The sequence below is a fragment of the Notolabrus celidotus genome, chromosome 5 (assembly GCF_009762535.1).
Source record: "Notolabrus celidotus isolate fNotCel1 chromosome 5, fNotCel1.pri, whole genome shotgun sequence".
NCBI lineage: Eukaryota > Metazoa > Chordata > Actinopteri > Labriformes > Labridae > Notolabrus > Notolabrus celidotus.
In genome coordinates, this window is record NC_048276.1 from 18923568 (window position 1) to 18946072 (window position 22505).

Below are 22505 nucleotides of genomic sequence, written 5' to 3' on the forward strand. Positions count from 1 at the left end.
GCATTTGCAATAATAACACTTGATTGCTGAGCAGCATCCTGACAGCAATGTACTTTGATGAATGATTGTAGATTTCATGTTTGGGTGCAAGGGACACAAGCAGTGATGCATACCTGTACTAACAAGGCAATTTTGCACATCAGCAGCCAAGTGTACTTCCATACAGTAGTGGCAGGGGCTCGTCCGGGATTTGAACCCGGGACCTCTCGCACCCTAAGCGAGAATCATACCCCTAGACCAACGAGCCCCAACTTTTACTTTACATTTGGGAAAAAGGAGAAATTTCATCTTAAACTAAAGTGCAATGTAGTAAGCGAAGCTTGCATTTGCAATAATAACACTTGATTGCTGAGCTGCAACCCTACAAAGATATTTACTGTGATGCATGACTGTAGTTACATGTTTGGGTGCAAGGGACACACACAGTGATGCATACCTGTACTAGCAAGGCAATTTTAGACATCAGCAGCAAAGTGTACTTCCATACAGATATGGCTTTCAAACAGCAGTTGCAAGGGCTCGTCTAGGATTTGAACCCGGGACCTCTCGCACCCAAAGCGAGAATCATACCCCTCGACCAACGAGCTACAACAGTATAATTCCAATGGATAACAAAACAAAGAATATTCAGCTCAAACACATGTACAATGTAGTTAGTAAAGCTTCGGTTTGCAATAATAACACTTGATTGCTGAGCTGCAACCTGAAAAAAAATGTACTGTCATGCTTGACGGTAGATTTCATGTTTGGATGCAAGGGAAACAAACAGTGATGCAAACATGTATGAGTAAGGGAATTTTGCATATCACCAGCCAAGTGTACCTCCATACAGATATGGCTTTCATACAGCAGTTGCGTGGGCTCATCCGGGATTTGAACCCAGGACCTCTCACACCCATAGCGAGAATCTTACCCCTAGACCCCTAGACCAACGAGTCATAACTTTTATGTTACATTTTGATTAAAAGTGAAATTTCAGCTTAAACAAATGTACAATGTACTTAGTGAAGCTTGCATTTGCAATAATAACACTTGATTGTTGAGCTGCAACCTGAAAGAAATGTACAGTGATGAATGACTGTAAATTTCATGTTTGGGTGCAAGGGACACAAAATATGATGCAAACATGTACGAGTAAGGCAATTTTGCATATGACCTGCCAAGTGTACATCCATACATTTTTGGCTTTCCTGCAGCAGTTGGAAGGGCTCATCTGAGACCTCTTGCACCCAAAGTGAGAATCATACCCCTAGAGCAACAAGCCACAAGTTTTTTTTAATAAATTTGGAAAAAAAGATACATTTCAGCTTAAACTAACGTACAATGTAGCTAGTGAAGCTTGCATTTGCAATAAAAAAAAAGCTTGATTGCTTAAATGCAACCTGAAAGCAATGTACTGTGATGAATGACTGTAGATTTCATGTTTGGGTGCAAGGGACACTAAACATGATGCAGGTCTGTACGAGTTTTCGGAAAATTTCATGGAGGGGGAACTTTGGGGATTGCAGTGGAGGTAGGATGGGTTATAAAATTGGGTTGGGACAGACCGGGAAGATTTTCACTCAGGTATTACACAATTAAACCCATGATACAGGAAATTCTGTACTGGTCTAAATATGCTGATGCAAGACAGTGCAGCTAATGATACTAAGGGGGAGAAGGATCTTACATTTTCAAGCTGTAATGTTCATGGAGTAAATAACCCAGTCAAAAGAGAAAAAGGTTGTTGCTTACTTGAGGTCACTTGCCTCAAATATATTTCTGCAAGAAACACACTTGTGGGGTGCTAGTGGCCTAGCGGTCTAAACGCCCCATGTACAGAGGCTATAGTCTTCATCGCAGGGGTCGCCGGTTCGATTCCTGGCCAGTCGACCATTTCCTGCATGTCTTCCCCCACTCTCTACTCCCCACATTTCCTGTCTATTTTCAGCTGTCCTATAAAATACAGGCAAAAAGGCAAAAAAAATATAACTTCAAAAAAAAAGAAACACACTTGTAAAATAGTTATCATAGCAGTTTAAAAGCAAAATGGATAGAGGTTGTATATCACCCAACCTTCTTGTCCAAAGCAAGAGGTGCAGCCATTTTATTCAGAAAAGGTGTTCCCTTTCTTCTAGAAAAAAACAATTGCAGATAAAGAAGGCTATTCCATTATAGTGATAGGAGGAATTCACAATATTTCCCTCACTTTAGTAAACATTGCTTATATATGCTCCTAACACTGACAATCTAATATTTTTCCAAAAAGTTTTTGTATTGATTCGTAATATTTCACAAACAAATGTAGTAATTGGTGGACACTTTAATGCAGTGTTAGATACTTACCTTGGTATATGCTCTACAAAGATACTCCCACAGAATAATTCAAGAGAATTCCTGAATACATTTATTGCAAATGCAAATATTGTATTCATCAGTACATAACTCCTCCAGTAGAATAGATTACTTCTTAGTTGATGCTACACTTGTACCTTTTACAATAAATACTAAATCTCATAGTATCATGATTTCTGATCACAGCTCCCTCACCTTCTCATTGTTTAGACTGTATAGATAAACCCCACAGTTCTTGGAGAACAAATCCTTATTTTCTAACAGAAAACAAATTTTGTTAATATTAAACGAAACATTTTTCTTTACATTTTTGTAAATGACGTTCAGCTTCCCCTCTACTCTCTGGGAAGCTGTTAAAGTCTACCTAAGAGGCTGTGTAGTCTCATTTGAAGCTTCAAGAAGGGAAAATATTACCAGATTAAAATATTTAAAACACCAAATTAAACTACTAGATGAAGAAAATGCTCAGTCTCCCTCACCTTTACTACAAGGGAAAATAGCATAATCAAAATATGAATATAACAATATCATATCTGCAAGAATAAGTATATCATTTCTCTATACCAGTATGGTATCACCAGTTTCAATTTAAAGATAACTTCACAACAGGTTCATGGAAAAAAAAATGCCTATGTACAAGCCCACCTTTGAGATCCAAAGTCTTTGCTTGCTCAACTGCAAACTGAAAGTGTTCCATTGTCATGACAGTCTATAGTTGGGTTAGCATGCCTTGAGCTCTGGTAAGAAAGGAAAAAATGCACAAATGCAACAGCAAAAAACTGTATCTTCACTTAATCTTTAATTTATAGCCTTTGTACATGGGGCACATGCTTTAACTGCTGACATAAACCTGCACCCCTCAAATAGATTTTTAATATGTGTATAAATAAAACACACAAAAACTATAACAAGAACAAAGGCAAGACATTTCCCGGAATTTCAGCTCCAATGTAGACATTAAAGGCAATGTACCATTCTTTCTTGCTGGCATTGCTAATTTCAAGGTAAAAACTATTGAAGGTTAAGAAAAAATATATATTTAACAAAAAATTGATGTAAATTAGTTGCTGACACAATATACCAATAAAAACCTTACCAGCATTTGTTATGGTGTCTTTTACTCAGAACAGTAATGTCACTCACAACAACTGTAACATGTCTGGAACCCCTACAGCATTGTTCCTCAATGCTTAGCATTTTGAGATTCTCCACAGGAAGTTGTTTGGTTTTGCCCAAACTGTCCATATGACAAAATAATGAGACACTGGCAAACACTATCATGTCCTTTCACTTCACATTGCTATCTCTTAAAAACGCTGTGCACAAGTAGGAACTTCTCTCTTCCACCAAATGTGAGGGTTCTACTGTTGCAGGAATCCTCCATCTTAAATCTTGAACTGACTCGTTCAGATGTACTTGATGAAGTCTTTGTCCATGGAAATACTTTTCTGTCCTTTACCGCAAATAATATTCAATGGCAGCGGAGAATGCAGCAAAGCCTCCACATCCCAGCACCCCAGCCTTCAGGCCCGCTACAACACAAAGAGAAAAAATGTGAGGAAAGGGAAAACCTGAAGTTTAAAAACTTGGAATAAATGAAGCAGATTTACATACCACGAAATCCAATGGCTCCTCCAGTTACACAACCACTGTACACTGCATTCTTCCAGTCAGATTGCCCTCTATGCTAAAATTACAAAAGGTGTAGTGTTTACCATTGAGGCAGGGCGGATAAACGATAGGAGATAATTAAGACATATTATAAGCAATTAAAATTAAAGCTATGATGGCTATATATCATAAATAGGTTACAAAGGGGAGGAAAATTTCCAGAAAGTTTCCAGTAAATTTCCATGGGAAGTTAAGCTGGGGAATTTTTCCCATTCAACATGCAAATAAAAAAGCATCTTCCCTCAAGCTTCTTGAGCCTAGCCTCTGAAGGATTCTAGAAATCATCTGTACATGTACATGAGATGGAGGAATGCACAGTGCATGTAGGGGGCGTGGTCTCAACAGCCCTGCAGTAAGCATTGTGCTATGTGCATGTGATTGAGGAATAGCATTGATATTCAACTGTACTTGCATGAAATCTGGTTGTTTTAGTCAGGATTATACTAAAATATATTTTCCTCAAATATATTTAAGTTCCCTATTAAGAGCCAACCTTCGTTAATTCCCATGGAAAGTTTCCAACTTTGAAAATTCACAGAATTTTGCAACCCTAATCATAAATATATGCAGGTCATCCATATGAACATTTTCAACAAAAACGATTGGCACTAGATGGCACTGTTGACCATATTTAAAAGATTATACGTCCATGAAGAGCCCCTTTAACATATACTGTACTGTCAAGATAGGGTGTTAGACAACTATGAGCTTGTTTAATATGTTTGATTTTTTTTCAAGAGTAAAGCAAATCTGATACTGCTCTCAGGCTGATTTCACAATGATATGAACAATTCACACAACACAAGTGTGCTGGAAAAAAGCACAAATGGTTAGATTCAATGCCATTAGGCAAAGATGACTTGTTTCTACTCGTTTCTTCCTAATTCACGCCTAATTCATATCTTACATCATTTGCCTTTTTTTTGTATTTCAACAGTGAACTAGAAATTAAATTAAATAAGTTGTACTTATTTATTTTATTTAACAGCTTCTGTCTGACAACCTTCAAACATAAGTCAATGTTATTTTATTATCTAAATATTATAATAACATGGGACATTTGTCCTGTTTATTAATTTCAGCAGTATTCAAAGTTTCAACAAGGTTTATAAAGCGATGTGCTATCCAACATCAGTACATTAGAACAATACACATTAATCAACATTTCAGCAGTATGCGTCAATGTAGATATGCTGGAATTGGTACAATAGCTACATTTTATCTGTTGTCTTAAGTAGAAAACACATTTTGATGATGAAGAGAAGTGACCTACTGATTCAATGATGCACTCTGTGCAAGAGAACATGGCACCCACGATGGCAAAGTTCTTGGCATATGACATCCCCCTCTGGCCCATGTCTTTGAGGACTTCTCGTGCTGTTGGGGTTCTTAACGGGTCTTTGGGGTCAAAGCCAACATTGGTGTCAATGCCAGCTGTGAAAACACCAAAAGCTCCTCCAAGGACAAATCCTGTGGAAAACAAGCATTCATTCATTCATTCATTCATTAATCCAGGACATATTTCCCTGAAGAGGATCACAACATTTGAATTCAGTAACACAAAGAAGCCTGGACAGGGTTCCCACTCTTTTCCAAAGATCATTTTCCAGGACATTTCAAGGACATTGTCACTGATGATCAAGCTGGTATGACAGTCTAAATTTAGTTCCTAATTTAGTTCCTAAATAGTCTAATATGTTCCTCTCAGTGGAAGTCTACATTGAAAGTCTATGGCTATCCATGAAATAATCTCTTACATTCTTAAAAAATTATAGCAAATTGATTATAGAATAATGCAACCACAGATGTACAGCACCCTATTAGTGCAACCAAGTAACAATGATGGCCAACTCTCAACTCAGCTTGCTCTTTTCTCAAAAAATATAAAATTAGCTAAGTAAAAAACAAAAGAGCCAGCAAAGGAATCTGGAAGCTGCCTTACTAAAATTAATAATTAATAATGATAATTAGAGGATCTGTGCATAAATTGACCTAAATAGAACTAAATGACAAAAATGGCCACAAATGTTGAATGGGGACGTGTTTTTTTTAACCTTGTCAGGTCGCACACCGTCATGTTGGAATAATTTTCCAGGACAATCTGTGATTTTCCAGGACATTTGACTTTTTCTCCCATTTTCCAGGTGTTTTCCAGTACTGGAAAACTGGTCAACTATTTTCCAGGTTTTCCAGGATGCGTGGGAACCCTGCTGGAGACCCCATTATGTAGCATTATATTATAATCTTAAGAGGTAGCTTTCTAAGAACCAGCAATGTCAACAATTAAGCTATGAATATGAAGAACTAAAATTACAATCACTTTCACCTGCAGTTGGAATGCATCTGCACATGTCGTTTTCCTAAAGTCAGGTATGGTTTTAACCACTGTTTATCATGCTGTTTTACATTGACAAGGCTACTAAGCAATATTTTAGTTGAGCTTGGTGCTCTGACGCCAGATAATGTGGACTACAGTGGAAATTGATCTCAAAATAAAATAAGCATCTGTATCAGCTGAAGATGGAAGGGCAGACAGACACATGTAAAGCAGGTATGTTGAACTGTATGACTTTTAATTCTAACCTCCCACACAGGCCAGCACCGCCTTGAAGGCACAGCTCTCCATTCCCCTCTCGATCATCTTCTGCTCGTCGCTTTTGATAGGCACCGGCAGTCCACCCATCACACCGGGGCTCAGTTCCTTAACAGGCCTCTTGTCGCCTATGAGATGATCCAGAATCATACTGTATTGAAGAGTAGGGCTTTCCATGCTCGGGCCAGAACCTTGTAAATCCGAAGGAGCACCATCCGCAACACCCGTGGACGCCGCCATGTTTCTCAATGACAGCGCTCTCGCAAAATGTGGTCAAAAGGATTGGCTGCAGATTCGTAAATTATATATATTATATATATCTGTTATTGCCTGTGAAAAACGGGAGGAACGCGAACACAACACATTATCTGTATTCACAAAATAAATATTTTAATAGTTTCAGGTGAAAACAGGGTTATGATAATCACAAATAGTCACATCCTAATTTATCTTAGTACCGGCAGCACATTCGTCACAGTCAAAGTCCTGCGATCAGTTCTTGTAGTCCGGTTTCCCAACTTTGCTAAAGCTAAGGTTTAAAGTCGTGTTTTTAAAACATGGAGCAATACTTTTTTCGGTTTTTGAAAATTTTAGCGTTAAACTAGTGTTAAGTGACATTTTTTTCTGATTCATTCAAATTAATCACGTTATACTGAGTATTATGAATTTGTAATATCTTATATTTTATGTTTATTAAGTTATATCTTATTTGAAAAATACCGATAATACCTTACAATGAACCCAAATGAAATATGCATTTTGTTACAGATATATAAGGATTTACTTAAGTCTTTGTTGCTATTATTATTGTTATTATTGTTATTATTATTATTATTATTATTATTATTATTATTATTATTATTATTATTATTATTATATGTTTTTAACAGTCATTTTAGATTGTTAAATGTAATGTCTTTTTTGCTGCAGTCAGTATTTTGGAATTAATTTACATTCACATTTTATACAGGCTACTAAACGACATAGACTGTTGTATCCAAAATAAAGTATTCTTCTATTTTACGGAAAAGGATGAGGGCCAGTGTAAAAAAAAAAAAAAAGGAAATTAAGGGTACATTTTAAAAAATATATTATTAATAGAGAAAAAATTCAGAATTCTGAGATTAAAGTCCAAATTCTGAGATTAAAGTCAGAATTCTGAGATTAAAGTCTGAATTCTGAAATTAAAGTTAGAATTTTGAGATTAAAGTCAGAATTATGTCAAAAAGTCAGAATTCTGAGATTAAAGTCAGAATTTTGACTTTTTTCTCAGAATAATATTAATAAGAATAATTTAAATGACCTTAATTTTTTTTTCCAGTGGCCCTAATCCTCTTCCGTACTATTTTATTCTAGTCATTAAAAGTGCCCTTGGAGAAAATGTACCATATTTTTTCTTCTCCGAGCGTTTCTTTCTCAGAACAGTTTTCTGTGGAAAGACTACATTTCCCAGAATCTCACAGAGCACTGCGCCAAACTCGCTTCACGCGCTCCACCTACCGGCTCGAGCACTGGCCGGTGCTGACACTTTAATGACTCGCGTGCGTGAGGCGGCGGCATCAGCAGCATCTTGATCAAACAACAGCAGCACTGCCGCAATACTGACCAGGTAAGCTGAAGCTCGAGGCTAACCGGCATTTCCCTTACAACTGACAACATCTGTTTGATTTGTATCACCAGTTAGTCGAGTTAAAACGTGTAAACTTTAACGTTCATACTTCTCTGTTTTCGGTGGACATTAAAGACGCTGTTAGAGCCACGGCAAACTGTCTCTGATGGCAGCTTGTTTGTTTACAGCCTTCACTGTGAGGACACTACACGTCTCTGTCTCTTTAATTTAATGACTGTCATTCTCAAGCAGACTTGTATTTCCTCATACGACGTCTGTCATACAATTAGCCAGATGACAGGTTGTTTCCACGCTTCTGTCAGAGTAAGACAGTAATATTGAAGTCCAAAAGACGCTGACGCCCAGGAGGATGTCAGTATAGCTACAGATATCCATCCTTACATTTTCAGTTTGCTCGCTCGCGTTGGTTGCACCATGCAGAGTCGGTGGTTCAACAGGATACTTGCTCGATCAATACTCCCCATCTGCTTTTTAGAAATAGGTTTAGCTCAGTTATTTTCTAAAATATAAAAGTCTTTATACAAGTGGTAGTTCAACCACCCTTTGACAAATAAATAATGGATTTTTAAAACGTCTCTTAACCTAGTATCTTTAAAAAAAAGAATGAATGTGTTATCATTGTGCCTCAATGATTCAGATTTAAGAACTTCTTTTCAGGTTTCCTTTTCGGATCTAGACAGCACCTGCACTTTTGTGGGAATTTCATGCTTTTCTTTCAAGTTAGTAACATTTTTAAAAAAGTAATTGTACTGCTTGGGTTTTTCCATCTGTAATGCAATTGACACATCATCCTGCCACAGCAAGTTACCTTTGGAAGCACTTCAGTGTGCCGCAAGCAGTTTTTCTTCACATGATCAGCCAACCATTTGTTCCTCATTAGATCGGTGCCATGTGAAGCAGTCAAACAAGGCCTTCTTGTGTTAAGGGTGGTTATTTTCAAAGTTTGAAGTTTGTCCTCGCTATAGGTCCTTAAATACTTGATTACAGCAAATCATCCTGACTAAGCTCCTGTGTGTAATTCCACTTTCCATATTCACTTGGAAGCTACATCAGCCAAAGGGTCCCAGAAGACGCTTAAATAACAAACCCATGTTTTTATGTGACAGCTTGCTGTGCTGCATAACTAAACATCTCTATAATGGCAAATGGGAAAGTAAAGTTGAGAAATATGTCAATTACAGCGTGTAGGTTATACTCTTGTGTTTATTGGAGATGCCAGCCTGCACTAGAAAAGCATGTGTTCTTTAAGAAAAGCCAAATGGGCAACAAATGACAGCATTCACTTTTCTCTGCTCCTTTTGATTATGCCAGCAGAAAAGAAACTTCAGATATCAGCAGTGCACCAGTCATTTATGAGGTCGTCATACTGGATGCTGTTTGTAGCTAATTACACCCTTTGATTTCTTTATGGTTAAACAACCAAAGAGGCAACATTGCTAGAAATCTGTCCTCTGGTCTGTGTTCAGAATTGGATGTGCAGGACATAAAAAAACACATTTAAAGATGCCTGACCTCTACTATTGTTATAGTTGGCAGTCAGACTACAACACTGAGTGGAATGGATGACATAGACTGTTGGTGCACAAATTGGGTCTTGTATACCGTGTTCACGAGGAATGGCCATATGAACGCCCCCCTCTCATCGTATTTACCATATCATAAGTCGAAATTTTCTCAAAGCTTCAAAGTCACGAGTTGTGACGTGTCTGATGACGTGGAGAAATGGTGGGGCCCATAGACTACAGTTTCATGCACATTAAGTTATTATGTAACTGATAGGGTCTGGACTTTGTTAAAGAAAAATGAAGATCCTACTGTTCCTATCACATAAAACAAGTAAAATAGTTTTTCCTTTATGTGTTGGGTTTATATAGAGCTGGCCGATATTGAAAAATTTGTTATTATGATAAAATGTTTCATATCAGTCGATATCGATAATTAGCATGATAAATATCAAATCATTATTTCATTTAAGTTTAAAGGGAGATTTTTGGTCCTGAGTGGAAGTGGAAGAAACCAAATTATTAACTTTTATCTGGATTTAGTTTTCTGATAAGATTCTTGAATCTCTTTATTTTGAACGCTGGAGGAAGAGGTGATATTTTTTCCCACAGTGCAGTGAATACACCACTGTTATTTACGGTGGTCTCAGTGGATATTAAACATGTTGGAAATGCACAGCATTCTTTTACCCACATTCTGAAAGTATATTTAATAAACCGTATTAATGTTAGTGGTTTGTGCAGTCAGTGTTAGACTAACGACTCTTTGAGCTGCTAGGTTTTGAGTTTTCTTCAGTGTCGCTGTCACTCTTTTCATCTGTGTTTACATTCTGCTCCTAATGTCTTTAAGCTCCGCCTACCTCTTACCCTGCAACATGATTGGCTGTTCAATGCAATTTTCTTCTTCAGTCTATTACTGGGTGGAAACCATAGACTGTATAAAATATTGACGTAGTATCCGTGACGTCACCCATCTGTTCCTGAGAGCTGTTTTGAAGCCAACTGACAGCGGCAGCCATATTGGAAATGCAGAACTCAACCAGGCAGAGTGTGACGTAAAGAGGCGGAGTTTGAGCCTCCTAGCCAACAGCTATGTGTTCCCGACCGGGAGTCAAGTCAGTCATGTCCTTATTTGGGCAAAAACTCGTAATCTTAATATCTTCTGAACCGTCACGTCAGAAAAAAATCATCCCCCTGTACAGTGTGTGCCAATAGAGAAATTAGCTACGAAGAGCCAAGCCGTTTTTTGAACCAGGCTGTAAACATGTTTATTAATGCCTCAAAGATCGTCTTTTTTGAATTGGTGTCTATGTGGTTTCCGGTGTTTCTGCAGCCAGCCTCATGTGGATTCTTGATGAATTGCAGTTTATAACAATAATTATAGGTTTAAATATATCACATTTTTATCGGACATTTGTTATATTAATATTGAGAAAATGATATCACTTTAATTATTGAATTATCGCCCAGCTCTAGTTTTATATATACTTTGAGTATTCCTTTTTATTAGACATAAACTTTGCAATTTAACACTTCACTTTCAGTATTGTATGATATCACAATATATGAAGTTACTCTTCCTCTGTGATATTTATCAGAATCTAGAATCACAGCTTTAAAGGAAACCAATAAGAAGTGACCCTGTTCTCAGTTAATTTATAGCTCGTAATATTCCCCTGATTAGCTTGCTGCCTCAAGTCTTCTATTACACAGGGCAATGTTTGTTTTGTTAATTATGGTCCCCTTTATAGTTAAGTAGAAAATAGAACAGGGTATGATTTAGGGTGGGACTGCCTGTGATTGCTATCATGGCGACCTGTCAACCAGGATAGAGATGTAGCAATAAGGGTCCACCCTAAGTTAAGTATTGTCTCTAGGCTCAAAACAACCGAAATGGAAATGACCACAATGCCCAGCTCTGTAGTCCAAACAATTGTGCAAACCAATAAGTGGCAACATTGTGGCTTGTATCGTAAACCATTGACATTTCCTGACGTATGTGTTTTAGGTAACTGTATGTGGCAGGGAAAGTCACATGAACACATGTGACAGCAACTAACAGGATTGCTGAATTTGAAAAAGTGCTCATTTTAGTGTTGATGTCATGACTTTGTCTTTGTCATTGATCGATGCAATCTCCAAAAGCCCCTTCCCTGGACTCATACTTCACACGTACTTGAAGAGCCTTTATCAGTGAATCTCCCTCCTTTTTTCTATGGCAGCTCTAATCCTCTGTTCAAGTCATTATCCAGGCAGTTCCTGTCATTGGCTTGCTATAAATAGCCAGGGGTAGTGTGGGGAGCACCGTTGTCTACTTGCACAGCAGTGGTATGGCACGTTTTGTTGTTTGACAGAGAATTATACCTAGTGAGAGCCCTCACCACTCTGTTCAATGAGATGAAATGAAACATGAAAGGAAATTCAAGGTCTCCTCTCATTGCAGCCCCACACTAAGTCTTCCATCAGTGAAGGTGTCCTGGATTCACCTTGTTTTTTTATATGCCAAGGTACTATGCATAGGACATGAACAGCAGCAATGGAGTCTTTCATCCAAATGCTTTAACTGACTTATGAAATGATCAGGGTGGGGGTAGGGTGAGAACAATTGAAGTGACCTTGTCCAGCTGTTGAGGGTGAAAGGCAGATACTGCAGTGGTGAAGTCCTCTACTATGTGTGTATGATGCTTGCTGCTCATTTCATATGATCTGGTGCTATATTGGCTATCAAGGTCTTCGCATGGAAGGGCAAACCAACACGATACTGAGCTGAAGGCTCAATATAAACCTAATTAGAAGATCAGTGGTGCTCAATGTCACTTTAGTGCTTTAAAAGATCGTGAGATATTAGAACCCTGCCGTGTAAGAGCTGTTACTTGTTTAAGCATTTGATCACTTTCAGAGCAGCTACTTCTCTCATTGGTTTGATTTTTGTGCATGATTAAAAGCACCCCTTATTAACCACAAGCACCATATAAATAAAGATGAGAGCACCCCAGCAAGAAACACGCCTGTGAAATGTCAGTTTTGAACATAGTTATTTGCAAATACGAGGACATTCACACTTCTTTTACTTAGTCAGTCCCTCCAGGTAGTTGCGCTTTCACATTCGCAACTACCAACGCAAATTCAAACAATCAGCACGATTTTTGTGCGGCCCTTGCAACTTTCCCACAAATTTGACCAATCACCTTAACCTCAGCCCCTGTACGTCATCAGTTCCGTCATCAATTTCACTTCCTTGTTAGCGGTTGACAAGATGAAGACATGTCCGACGCGAAAAAAGCACATTTACCAACTAATATTTATGCCAAAGTTTGTGCATGTCAGTTTCCGGATGTTTTACATGAAAGCGGGGTAAACTGTTTTGCACGGCGTGCAATATTGTGGGGGATCATAAAGCACACCTACCTGCAGCAGGTGTGCTCTATGAACCAGCTCTCCCCGCATCCATGCATCTGTCTTATCCTCGTTGAGGATTTTTACCCCCCAGTGTGCGTTAGTGACAAAGACACAACTGGGGGTTTGCCGTTTTTGCTGCCATTACCGTAAAAAGCTCTGAGTCTACAGCTTGATTTAATCCAGTTTGGTGAAACATCAGACACATTTAGTAAGTTTAGATCAACTCATAGTCATCAAAGATGCAGATGCATTTCAGAGTGCCGTGAACTGACTGTCTGTCCAATGCGCCTGCCACTGCAGGGACATTCAAGGACGTTGTAAATGTGCAATACAGACCTTTCATGGCATTTTTCTGTGAATCGAGAGAATAAAAATACAGTCACAGTGGTCACATCAAGAATGTTTTCTAAAAACAACTGACAATAATTTAGCATATTTACTTGCCCCTGATCTGTGTCATTTGTATTTGTATGTAATCCTTGCATTTAACAAGTGTGCATCTTTGGATTTCTCTTAGGCAGAGCTATGGTTGTTTAAAAAATCTTGTGTCCAGCTGCAGGAATAGATGTCTGTGCGAAGACCAGATATCATGATGCTGTTTGACAATACGTTAGGAAGACTTGAAGGAGAGAAAATTGCATTTCACAAGATCAGCTTGCATGCAACTTTGGCCTCAAACTTTCAAAGGGGGAAATCTGTCTTTACCAGGATGCATGTCACCCTGTTTTCCACTGTAATGAACCTGTGGATAGTCCACCTCTGCTGTAGTTGAGCTCATAGGTTCTGATTAATGGCGACCCATCATTGTTGTCAAGCAAATCTGAGCTGAGTTTTGATAAAGGAGCAACCAGGCTCATACAGTTTTTCAGACATATTTTTTACAGGTCTTCATCAGTAGTCTCTAAAATGTAGTCTTCAGATAGGAATGGCTTCATCTGTAAACAAAGTCATGATAAGATGGAGCATTTCCTGCCAGCTGTATGCCAGAGTAGGGCAATTTTGGATGCCTGTGCAGGTCAGTGAGTGTGAATGGTGAACAGACTTTGTGCTGGGACATAAAGGGAACAGATGAAGCCACTTAGAATGAGTGTTATGATGGACATATTGTGTTGCTTAAATGATCCAGCGGTAGCTCGAGTTGTTGTATGCAAAGTGAGTGGTGAATAGATGACATGCAAATATCACATAGGCTGAGGCTTGGTTGTAGGTATGGTGCCTTAGAGATGGACTGACCTCATGAATCCTGAGCAATACAACAGTCAGTGGGAACTAGCCCAGCAGAGTGATCTGATATAAATCCAGATAAAACACTTAATTTATTTATTTAGTCTTACTTTTAGGTTTGTGCTTCAAGAATAACTTGGCAGAGCACTGTTTACACTGTCCATGTCACTGTGTAACAAGATCAGCTCTACCCTTTATCAGAAAGAGGGTCTTAGGTAAAACTAATTTGGTCAGACACACATTTTTCTGCCTGGTGTGCATGGACAGCTCAGTTTCACTCTCAGACACAGGGATAAGCTCTCAGTGTGATTTCAAAAGAAAGAGTTATCTGTCCTCAAGAGGCAAGGTCTGGTCTGCATGGCACGTCCTTTACTGCAGTGGAGGAGGCTTTAATTGTGGAGATAAGAGGAGATCAACTGATTCGGTTGACTATGTAGAAGCTGCCTTATATCTGACAGAATGTGGGGCTGCTCAGTATACTGTTAGCAGGTTGCAACTAATTTTACACTTGATTTTCACGTATTGCTTCTGCCCACAGATGGTTCATCTCCACAACATAGCTAGGCTACCTTCCTTCAGTTTTTTTTCTTCTTTGGCAACATCTAGAAGAGCAGCAAGGAAAAAGGAACAGCATTGGCACAGCATTCACTTCTGCCTGAGGTGTATATTTAGCTGTGAAGGAAGGTAACTCCAAGTATCTTTTTTCCTCTGGCTCTGTCTTTAATTCAGAAGCGTCCAGGAAACAGACTGCATTCTTGACAGTAGCTGACAGTCAGCGGCTCCAAGGAATGCTTGTGTTTTCTGTAAATGGGTCATCTGGGCCATGACAGAGGTAAAAACGCAGAGATATTGTCATTTCAAATGAAAGTCAGACTTTTTTTTCCTTTCTGAAGCAAACAAGAAAGGAGTACTGCAGTGTGTTGTGCACGATTTGCAAGTATACAACAAGACAACACATTTTTATTAGAGTTAAATCATCCAGGTGAACAGGAAAATCATGTTTGCAAGTGTGGCGTTTGTAAGTGCAGGAGGAGTGTCATTGAAATATTTACTTGCTGGCTCAAAAAGCTCTGACCTATTGTCTTTCAGTGTCTTTCAGTGTCTTTCATACATTGCACACACCCACAGCACACATCAAATAGCTCTCATGCCACACATCTGTGTACTTTTGCTAACTTAAAAGACACAGGAAGGAGGGTTTGATCTTCTAAGGATGAATAGATATTCTACTCATTGGCACAATAACTATTGTGTCCCATTGAGGAAAATCACTGAGCTATGGTTCGTCTTTTTATTCCCTCGCAGTTCTCATGGATGCTAGTGTTTCTATGGAAATCCGCCCACTCGCTGTACATGTAGTCAAGCAGGCAGATAGGAAACATGGCTCTGACTGACTGTTTATCAGATCAGAACTTTGACACCATCAGAACAGGAAGTTCAGCCCTCAAGGGAGCCTGGCTCTGAGAAAGATGAAGCAGAGGATGAAGCAGATGAAATATGCATGAGGACTGTATCTATTTCAGCTCCTACTACTGTATGCCTGGTGAAGCCAGGACAGAGCAGTTTTTTGGGGAGATAATGGATGGCTGTGAATGCTGCAAAGTGCAAAGGATTGTTGATGCTTGAATACACGGTTATGAAAGACATGAACTATCTTTGTCCATTAGGCTTTAAATTCCAAACAAAACTCTAATGATAGTTTTTGTTCCGTGGTCAGACACGACTTTTTGTTATGTAATGTGTGAAAACAAATTTTTTTTTTGTTAATTGTTGATAAGCTGAGCAGCCTCATCTTTATGCATTGTGTTGTCATTTTTTACCTCACTGTCAGACTCCACATTACTCTCCCATGTGGTCCTAATCCAGTGGATAATTTCAAGAGATCCTCTGATTTATATGTTGTCTGCTCCACTGAAACAGCTCCAGGGTCATACACGACTATTCATTGAAGATGTCAATAATGATGGAATGGTACAGTAGTACTTGGTAGGGCTGTGAGCTTTAATGTCTTAATTTATTTATTTATTTATTTATTTTTTAGTTTATTTATGAATTTTTCAATACAACAGTGATAATAATAATAATAATAAATAATAATAATAATAATAATAATAATAATGTATTTTATTTGTCATGCACTTTACATTTGGAGCAAATCTCAAAGTGCTATAATTCACAGTGATGACATATACTGATTAACAGAATCCCCCACCACCCCCACCCAGGGTAACATTAAGAGGGAATACAACTTAATATCAAAACATTACAATAGAATGAAATAAAAACAAATGAATAAAATAATAATAATAAGATAAATAATATGAAATACAATAAATAAATTGAAATAAATACAAAAATTAATACAGTGAAATGTTATGGGTTAAAACAGTACACCGTTATCTAGGCTGTACACAAGCACTGAAACACACAAAAGAGGGGAGCAGCAGCATGAGCCAAAGGGGCATCTCAAGGGTCCTTGCGGTTTGATTCATATGCCTCTTATTACTTACATTGACATGAAAGGTTACTCAAACACAAAATTATCATAACTTCTAAATTTTGATGCAATTAGGGTCCAAAATGGACCATTTTATAAATCCTATTTTTTCCCTTTTAGCACGCTATTAGATAACAGCTTCTCCCTGCTCTTGCTGCTGCCGCCATGGAAAATGACAACACCACTGCCTTTTAGAATGGCACATAAAGCAAGTCAAAAGTAATATGCACTTTTTGTCAAACAGAATTAAAATATCACCAAAGCACTTTGAGTCAGAGGTATCACCTATGTCAACGGAGAAGCACTAACTTTTTGACTTTCCATAAATGTAATTAAGTTCAATGTGATCTGCAACAGTTAAGCAGGCTAAAGACTTTAATATGAATGAAAATGTTAAGTTTAATTTAATTTTATTCAATCTTCTAGTGGGCTGATAAGAACAAGTGCTTTAAATAATCAGAGGGACTATTGAAACAGTTTAAATCAATAAAATCCTCTTTACATCAAAACTTACTGTCAAATTGTTTGTGTAGTTGGCTGCCAGTCAGATAAAGTATACTGAGCAGGTGATAACGTCAGGGTCTTATCCATCATGAAGAGGTTCTTTTGTGACCCTCTCACTTTACATTATCCCTGACCTGGTGTCCTTTTACTTATGGAATTGGCTTTTACAATGTGATTGTATTAAAAGCAGTTATTCTGCAATTTTGATTTTAATTATTTCCAAACAGCAACTGCTTGATTGTATTTTGTATAACACAATATACTTGTCAAAATGATTATCCCCATGAGTCATTTATAATATCAGCAAATTTAAAAATAATATAACTTTAGTTGTTTGTTTGTTTGTATGGAAATTAGTACAGGAGAGCGTACGAGCTGTGCATGGGGAAAAATACATAGACTAAATAAAAAAAACAGTTGTGTTGTCATATCACACCTCACAGCTTATACTGAAAGCTGATTTTTTTCTTAACCACATCCTCAAATAAAAAAAATAATCCTCTTAACTGGCCACCTGATGTTCTTTTTTAATAAATCAGGATGTAACTATTTTTGAAAGTACATGAGTTGAATTACTCCTACAGAAGAAATACAGTGAAAAAGTTCTGATGCATGAAAACGTGTAAGTGAGAACATGAACTTTGCAGCCTGAACTCTAATATATGAACTGTTAATATTAATGAGCTAGGACCACATAGTAAGCACTTATTTTAAAAGTTGGGATTCCTCCACTGTGTGTACCATTAAACAAGCCAAACAACCTATTGATCTCTGTTCAGATCAAAGAAATCAACACTTTCTCACTAGCTTTGCTTTCTTCACTCCTTGTACAGAAACATGCTGATGAAGGCAGCAGTTCTCATAGTTCTTATTTAAGTGCTGAGTAGTAGTTTTCTGTGTTTTAGTTTAAGAAGTTATAGTTACATCTAACCCTGGGGAGGGGTACTGTTTGACTCTTCTAGTAATAATTTGCTTCGGCCTGATGGGTAACGGCCTCAAACACAAAAACATGCATACCACTTGAGAACAATTGCATCCTAGGTGTAGGTTCAGGGTTCTCTGTTCCCAGCAGTGAAGTTAGAGCCATTTAAAGTCTGTTCATATTTGTACAGCTGTAGGTCTCTTACACATCAACTCTGACAAATTTCTATTGACTTCTGAAAATGTCACACATTTGCTGCACTGTTATGTGCGAAACCAGGCTGCTACTTCCTCGATACTGCTTTGGGGAAGGAGGTTTTTGCCCTGTTGTGCTTAAGTTTCACATCCCTCCAGACTAAAGGGGAAACCCACAGGGAGAGCAGAGACTGTCTCACAGCATGGGACACAGATTAATCCCACACTCTTCCTGTTTCACTTTAGCTGAGATGACTACTTTGCTCACACATCAAGAGACCCAGGTGCTGTACAGATGGCTCAGAGCTGCCGACGTGGTCAGGCACAATTAATACTTTAACGTGTGCATGTACAACACAAGTATCCATTATTGTATCAAATAAGACTAATGTTTTGATTATACAGATCTTAACCACCTCTTAACTGCCACCTCGAATGCAAAGGTTGGTTAGATGTTAAGCTGCTAGTGGTAATGTGATATTAACAAACATTAACACATCAACATTAAACCAACTGAAGCAACATAAAGATAAGATCTGTCAGTTACCTCTGTGAGGCATAATCCTGTGTTCAGTCTTGTGTGTGTGTTTGCCTATGTGTGTATGTCTGTCTGCAATTTATCATACTGCAGGACCCATCAGCTTCATACTTTTGAGCACATTTATGCTCGTGTCCTTAACGGCCTCCTCGTGGTTGGGATAATTCACAATTTTGGGAAGAACGTTTTTATTTTCTTTTTTTTTTATATTGTCATTTCCTTACTTGTTGTTTCCGTTCCCTTTATTTGGATTCTTCTTTCCATTAAAGACAACAATTAACTCCTCATGATAACATATAACATATTTCTTGTGGCTCACCGGTACCTCTTTTCGACCAATGCGAACCGGGTTGTATTTCCGGGCTGGTGCTCGCGCTGGTTCGGAGCTGGTTGAACTCGCGAACCAACACGGCACCCGTTTGCTTTTCTGCCCGCTTGAGCCTGTGGAAGAGGCACATTATGACGTCAGATTTACGTGACCGCTTTTCCCAGCGGCGCAAGTGCAAATTTTCCCTCTCAACAATGATGGTCGACAATGGCAGCTCGTCTCCTCGGCCGACCACTGCTTTGCCTTGGAATCCATTAGTCTCTTTTATTTTTCGCTGCAGGACAATGGCGGAAATATATTTGGTTTATGTCTTTGGTCACAGCAACCCCTTCCCCTGCCCCTCGCCCTGAAACTGCCTTGGTCGAAAAGGGGCATGGGTGATTTATTGGTCAAAATAAACACGTCTATAAAATTTCTACAAATAACCTTGATAAAGTGTTACTGCTGAGCCCCAAAGCAGTTCTCAACTAGTAGACCACATTTGGCATTGGTGATGGTTAAAAAATATCAGTACAAAAACTAGGATCACACCGTTGTATCAGACGAACATCGGTATCGGACGATATCATCAGCCCTATCGACAAACATCAGCTAATGGCAAAAACTGTGCCTTGATCCGATGTCTGTAGCCGATGTTTATCTGCTTTTTATCCCATCAGTTTAATGTTGGCAAGCTAGTATGCCTAATGGACTAACTAATTTATTGTCATAGTCAAACAGGAAAGCTAAAGTCTGCACCATGGAATTATGATACCCTCTGAAAGACTAGCAAAATGCCAATTGTGAGACATGTTGTAGTGACATCTCAAGAGGAGGGGCCGCCAGCAAAAATGTATACATCAATATCTCAAAGTGTATTCGAAAAACTGACATGAAGAATTACTAAGAAGTAATGGAAAAAGCATCCGTTTTGGAAATGGCTACCGGCTGTTATAGTCGACATAGATATCAGCCTTGATTTTCTCTATCAATACAGCCCTAATGAAAGTGTTTACATGTTTTGAACTGCAGCTGCTGCCTGTAATTTTCTCATATTTCTCATGTTATGATCCACTACAGTTAAGCTTTATACAAGGTAAATAGATGGCAAGTTTTGTTGCCAAGTTAGGGAGCGTGCTCTTAACTGCCCAAATGACTCCTTGCACACCTGAGAGTGATCTGCAGAAGTTGAATTTTCGTATGTTTCTTGGATCTTGCTCGGCACGTATGTTGGTCTGTTTCTCTTCCTGTGTTATATTATAGGAGGTGAAATGGAAGGATACTCATAAATCTCTAATTCTTTCTGCACTCATAAAAACCATCTGCTTCCCACTGATATAGTACTGCACACTTTGAGCTTCTCTATTTCTATAGGGCAGAAAACTTGTGCAACAGAATTTGTCAAGAGGACTTAGTACAGATTGGGGCAAAGACTAAAATGTTATATTCAAACAGCTCTGAATCTTCAAAGTTTGTGAGCTTTTTTCATTCATCTCCCTCAGTATTTTATAGTCTGAATATCAGTCCACAAATATTTACATTAAATATGTATTCCTGCATTATTTTGGCAACCTAAAGCCACAGTTTGTCCTCGGTTGTTAGTTTTGTTGCCAGATGGTAGATCATGGAAAATCTCTATTTTTAGTAACACACTGAGCTGAATCACCATCATGATACGTGTTGCTCCTTTTTTTCTATTCTCTTCAGTGTGTTTGTGTGTGTCTATGTGGCGAGTCTGACTCACTGCTCTTTCCTGTGGAGGCAGGAAAAAGGAAGAGTTTGAGAAGCAGGCGGCACTTCAGAGCTTCAACGTGCCTGCTCATTGTTCTGTCTCAGAAGTGTTGCATTCAACGGTCGCTCCACTGAGCCTTTTGCATCAAACAATGGCAGAAATCCGCTGGACTGTAAACCGTCCAGCCCATTGCTTCATGTTCTGTCATCATGTATTTAAGCTAGTGTTTGCCTTGTGACGTAGGAGTCTTATGTTTCCTGTTTCCTACTACACCTTTACTGTAAGTGTTGAGTTGTTATTTCTAAGGATCTTGGCAGTATGGAGGCTTATTCCAGTTGGAAATTCTTAGAAATGTCCTCATACGTAACTTTGCTGTTTTTTACGGCTTAGGAAAGGTCAGTCTGGTGATTACTGGTTGCGCTTGCGAGTAAGTGAGGTGAACAAGAAGTGAATAGTCCTTGGCTGTCCCTCCATGGTCCTGTTCTATATTAGGATTGGCTTGGCTCAAGTTGAACCCTTTGTAAAATAAGAAAAACATTTAGACTCTGCTTCTTCATCTAGTTTAACCGTCTGTTAAGGACGAAACAGAACAGTATGACACAAATCTATAAGTAAACCACAGCTCTGTATGGAGAAGATTTTGTGACACCTCTGCTACCAGTTATTTCCTTGGTGGACAGTAGCATGTTGACCACAGACTGTATATTACAATGGATGTCTTAAGGTATTTTGGCTTCACATCTCACAATGGGAAGAAATGAAGACATGCTGTCCCTTCTATTATACAGTCAATGGTGCTGACTAATGCAGCCCTTTAAACATAGGTCTTGTTTACTGTGTACACATCCTATACCTTGCCAAGTTTCTTACTTTTGCTAGGACTAACTAACATGACACTTTCACTTCCCACATTTCTTCTGCTCCCAAAAAGTAGTTACTACTGGCAGCCATCATACAGTATATAGGGACAGCTGAACAGTGCAACTTGCATAGGTTATCCCTTTCATATATGTTTAAGCGTGAGTGTTGTAGCTGTAACTTACAGTGTCAGCTGTTCCAATGTTCCATTGTTTAGAACAGTTTCTGTTCTTTTAACCATAGACTGTATAAATAATGGACGTAGTATCTGTGACGTCACTAGGGATGGGTACCGACCGGTACCGACCGAATTCCGTCGGTACTACTGAGTACCAATTCACGTAAAATCAAACGGCACCATGTTTCGGTACCTAAATGCATCCTAGTGACTGTGAGGGAGTGGAAGAGGAGGCGATTTTCCATACTTTTCCCTGTAATAAAGTTCGAGACTGATGGGGTGGACGTCTCTGTTCTCTGCACCTGCGCGGGAGCGTGCCAAACGGAGCCTGCAGCTGATGGGCGCGCGCACTCACCCCGAGTCAGAGCAGCAGGAGGATTAAGTTTATTTTATACAGTCTATGGTTGAGACTGACCCTCTCG

General features: G+C 38.7%; 2 protein-coding genes and 1 non-coding gene across 3 annotated transcripts in view; 1 reads left to right on the forward strand and 2 right to left on the reverse strand.

Moving 5' to 3' along the window:
• Window positions 1-175: 175 nt before the first annotated feature.
• On the reverse strand, window positions 176-247 carry trnap-agg. Its single transcript has one exon. It is a non-coding gene; the product is annotated as a tRNA-Pro (tRNA).
• A 2864-nt stretch (window positions 248-3111) lies between these two features.
• On the reverse strand, window positions 3112-6879 carry timm22 (translocase of inner mitochondrial membrane 22 homolog (yeast)). The gene is made up of 4 exons (XM_034683522.1): window positions 6589-6879; window positions 5279-5475; window positions 3949-4021; window positions 3112-3866 (listed from the first exon to the last, which is right to left on the reverse strand). The coding sequence occupies exons 1-4, from the start codon at window positions 6836-6838 to the stop codon at window positions 3790-3792; spliced, it is 597 nt and encodes a 198-aa protein (XP_034539413.1). The 5' UTR covers window positions 6839-6879; the 3' UTR covers window positions 3112-3789.
• A 1122-nt stretch (window positions 6880-8001) lies between these two features.
• Window positions 8002-22505, forward strand: part of specc1 (sperm antigen with calponin homology and coiled-coil domains 1) — an 88661-nt gene continuing 74157 nt past the window's right edge. Inside the window, exon 1 of the mRNA XM_034683520.1 lies at window positions 8002-8207. The gene's annotated coding sequence lies outside the window, so the exon portion shown is untranslated. The remainder of the gene's footprint in view (window positions 8208-22505) is intronic.

What these genes read in the sequence shown, in the direction of transcription:
- timm22 (XM_034683522.1), bottom strand. Translation starts at nt 6,838, where the DNA reads ATGGCGGCGTCCACGGGTGTTGCGGATGGTGCTCCTTCGGATTTACAA. An exon ending in GGTGCTGGCCTGTGTGGGAG is followed by an intron (nt 5,476 to 6,588) that starts GTTAGAATTAAA and finishes TGTTTTCCACAG; the next exon opens with GATTTGTCCTTGGAGGAGCT. An exon ending in CAGAGTGCATCATTGAATCA is followed by an intron (nt 4,022 to 5,278) that starts GTAGGTCACTTC and finishes TTGTAATTTTAG; the next exon opens with CATAGAGGGCAATCTGACTG.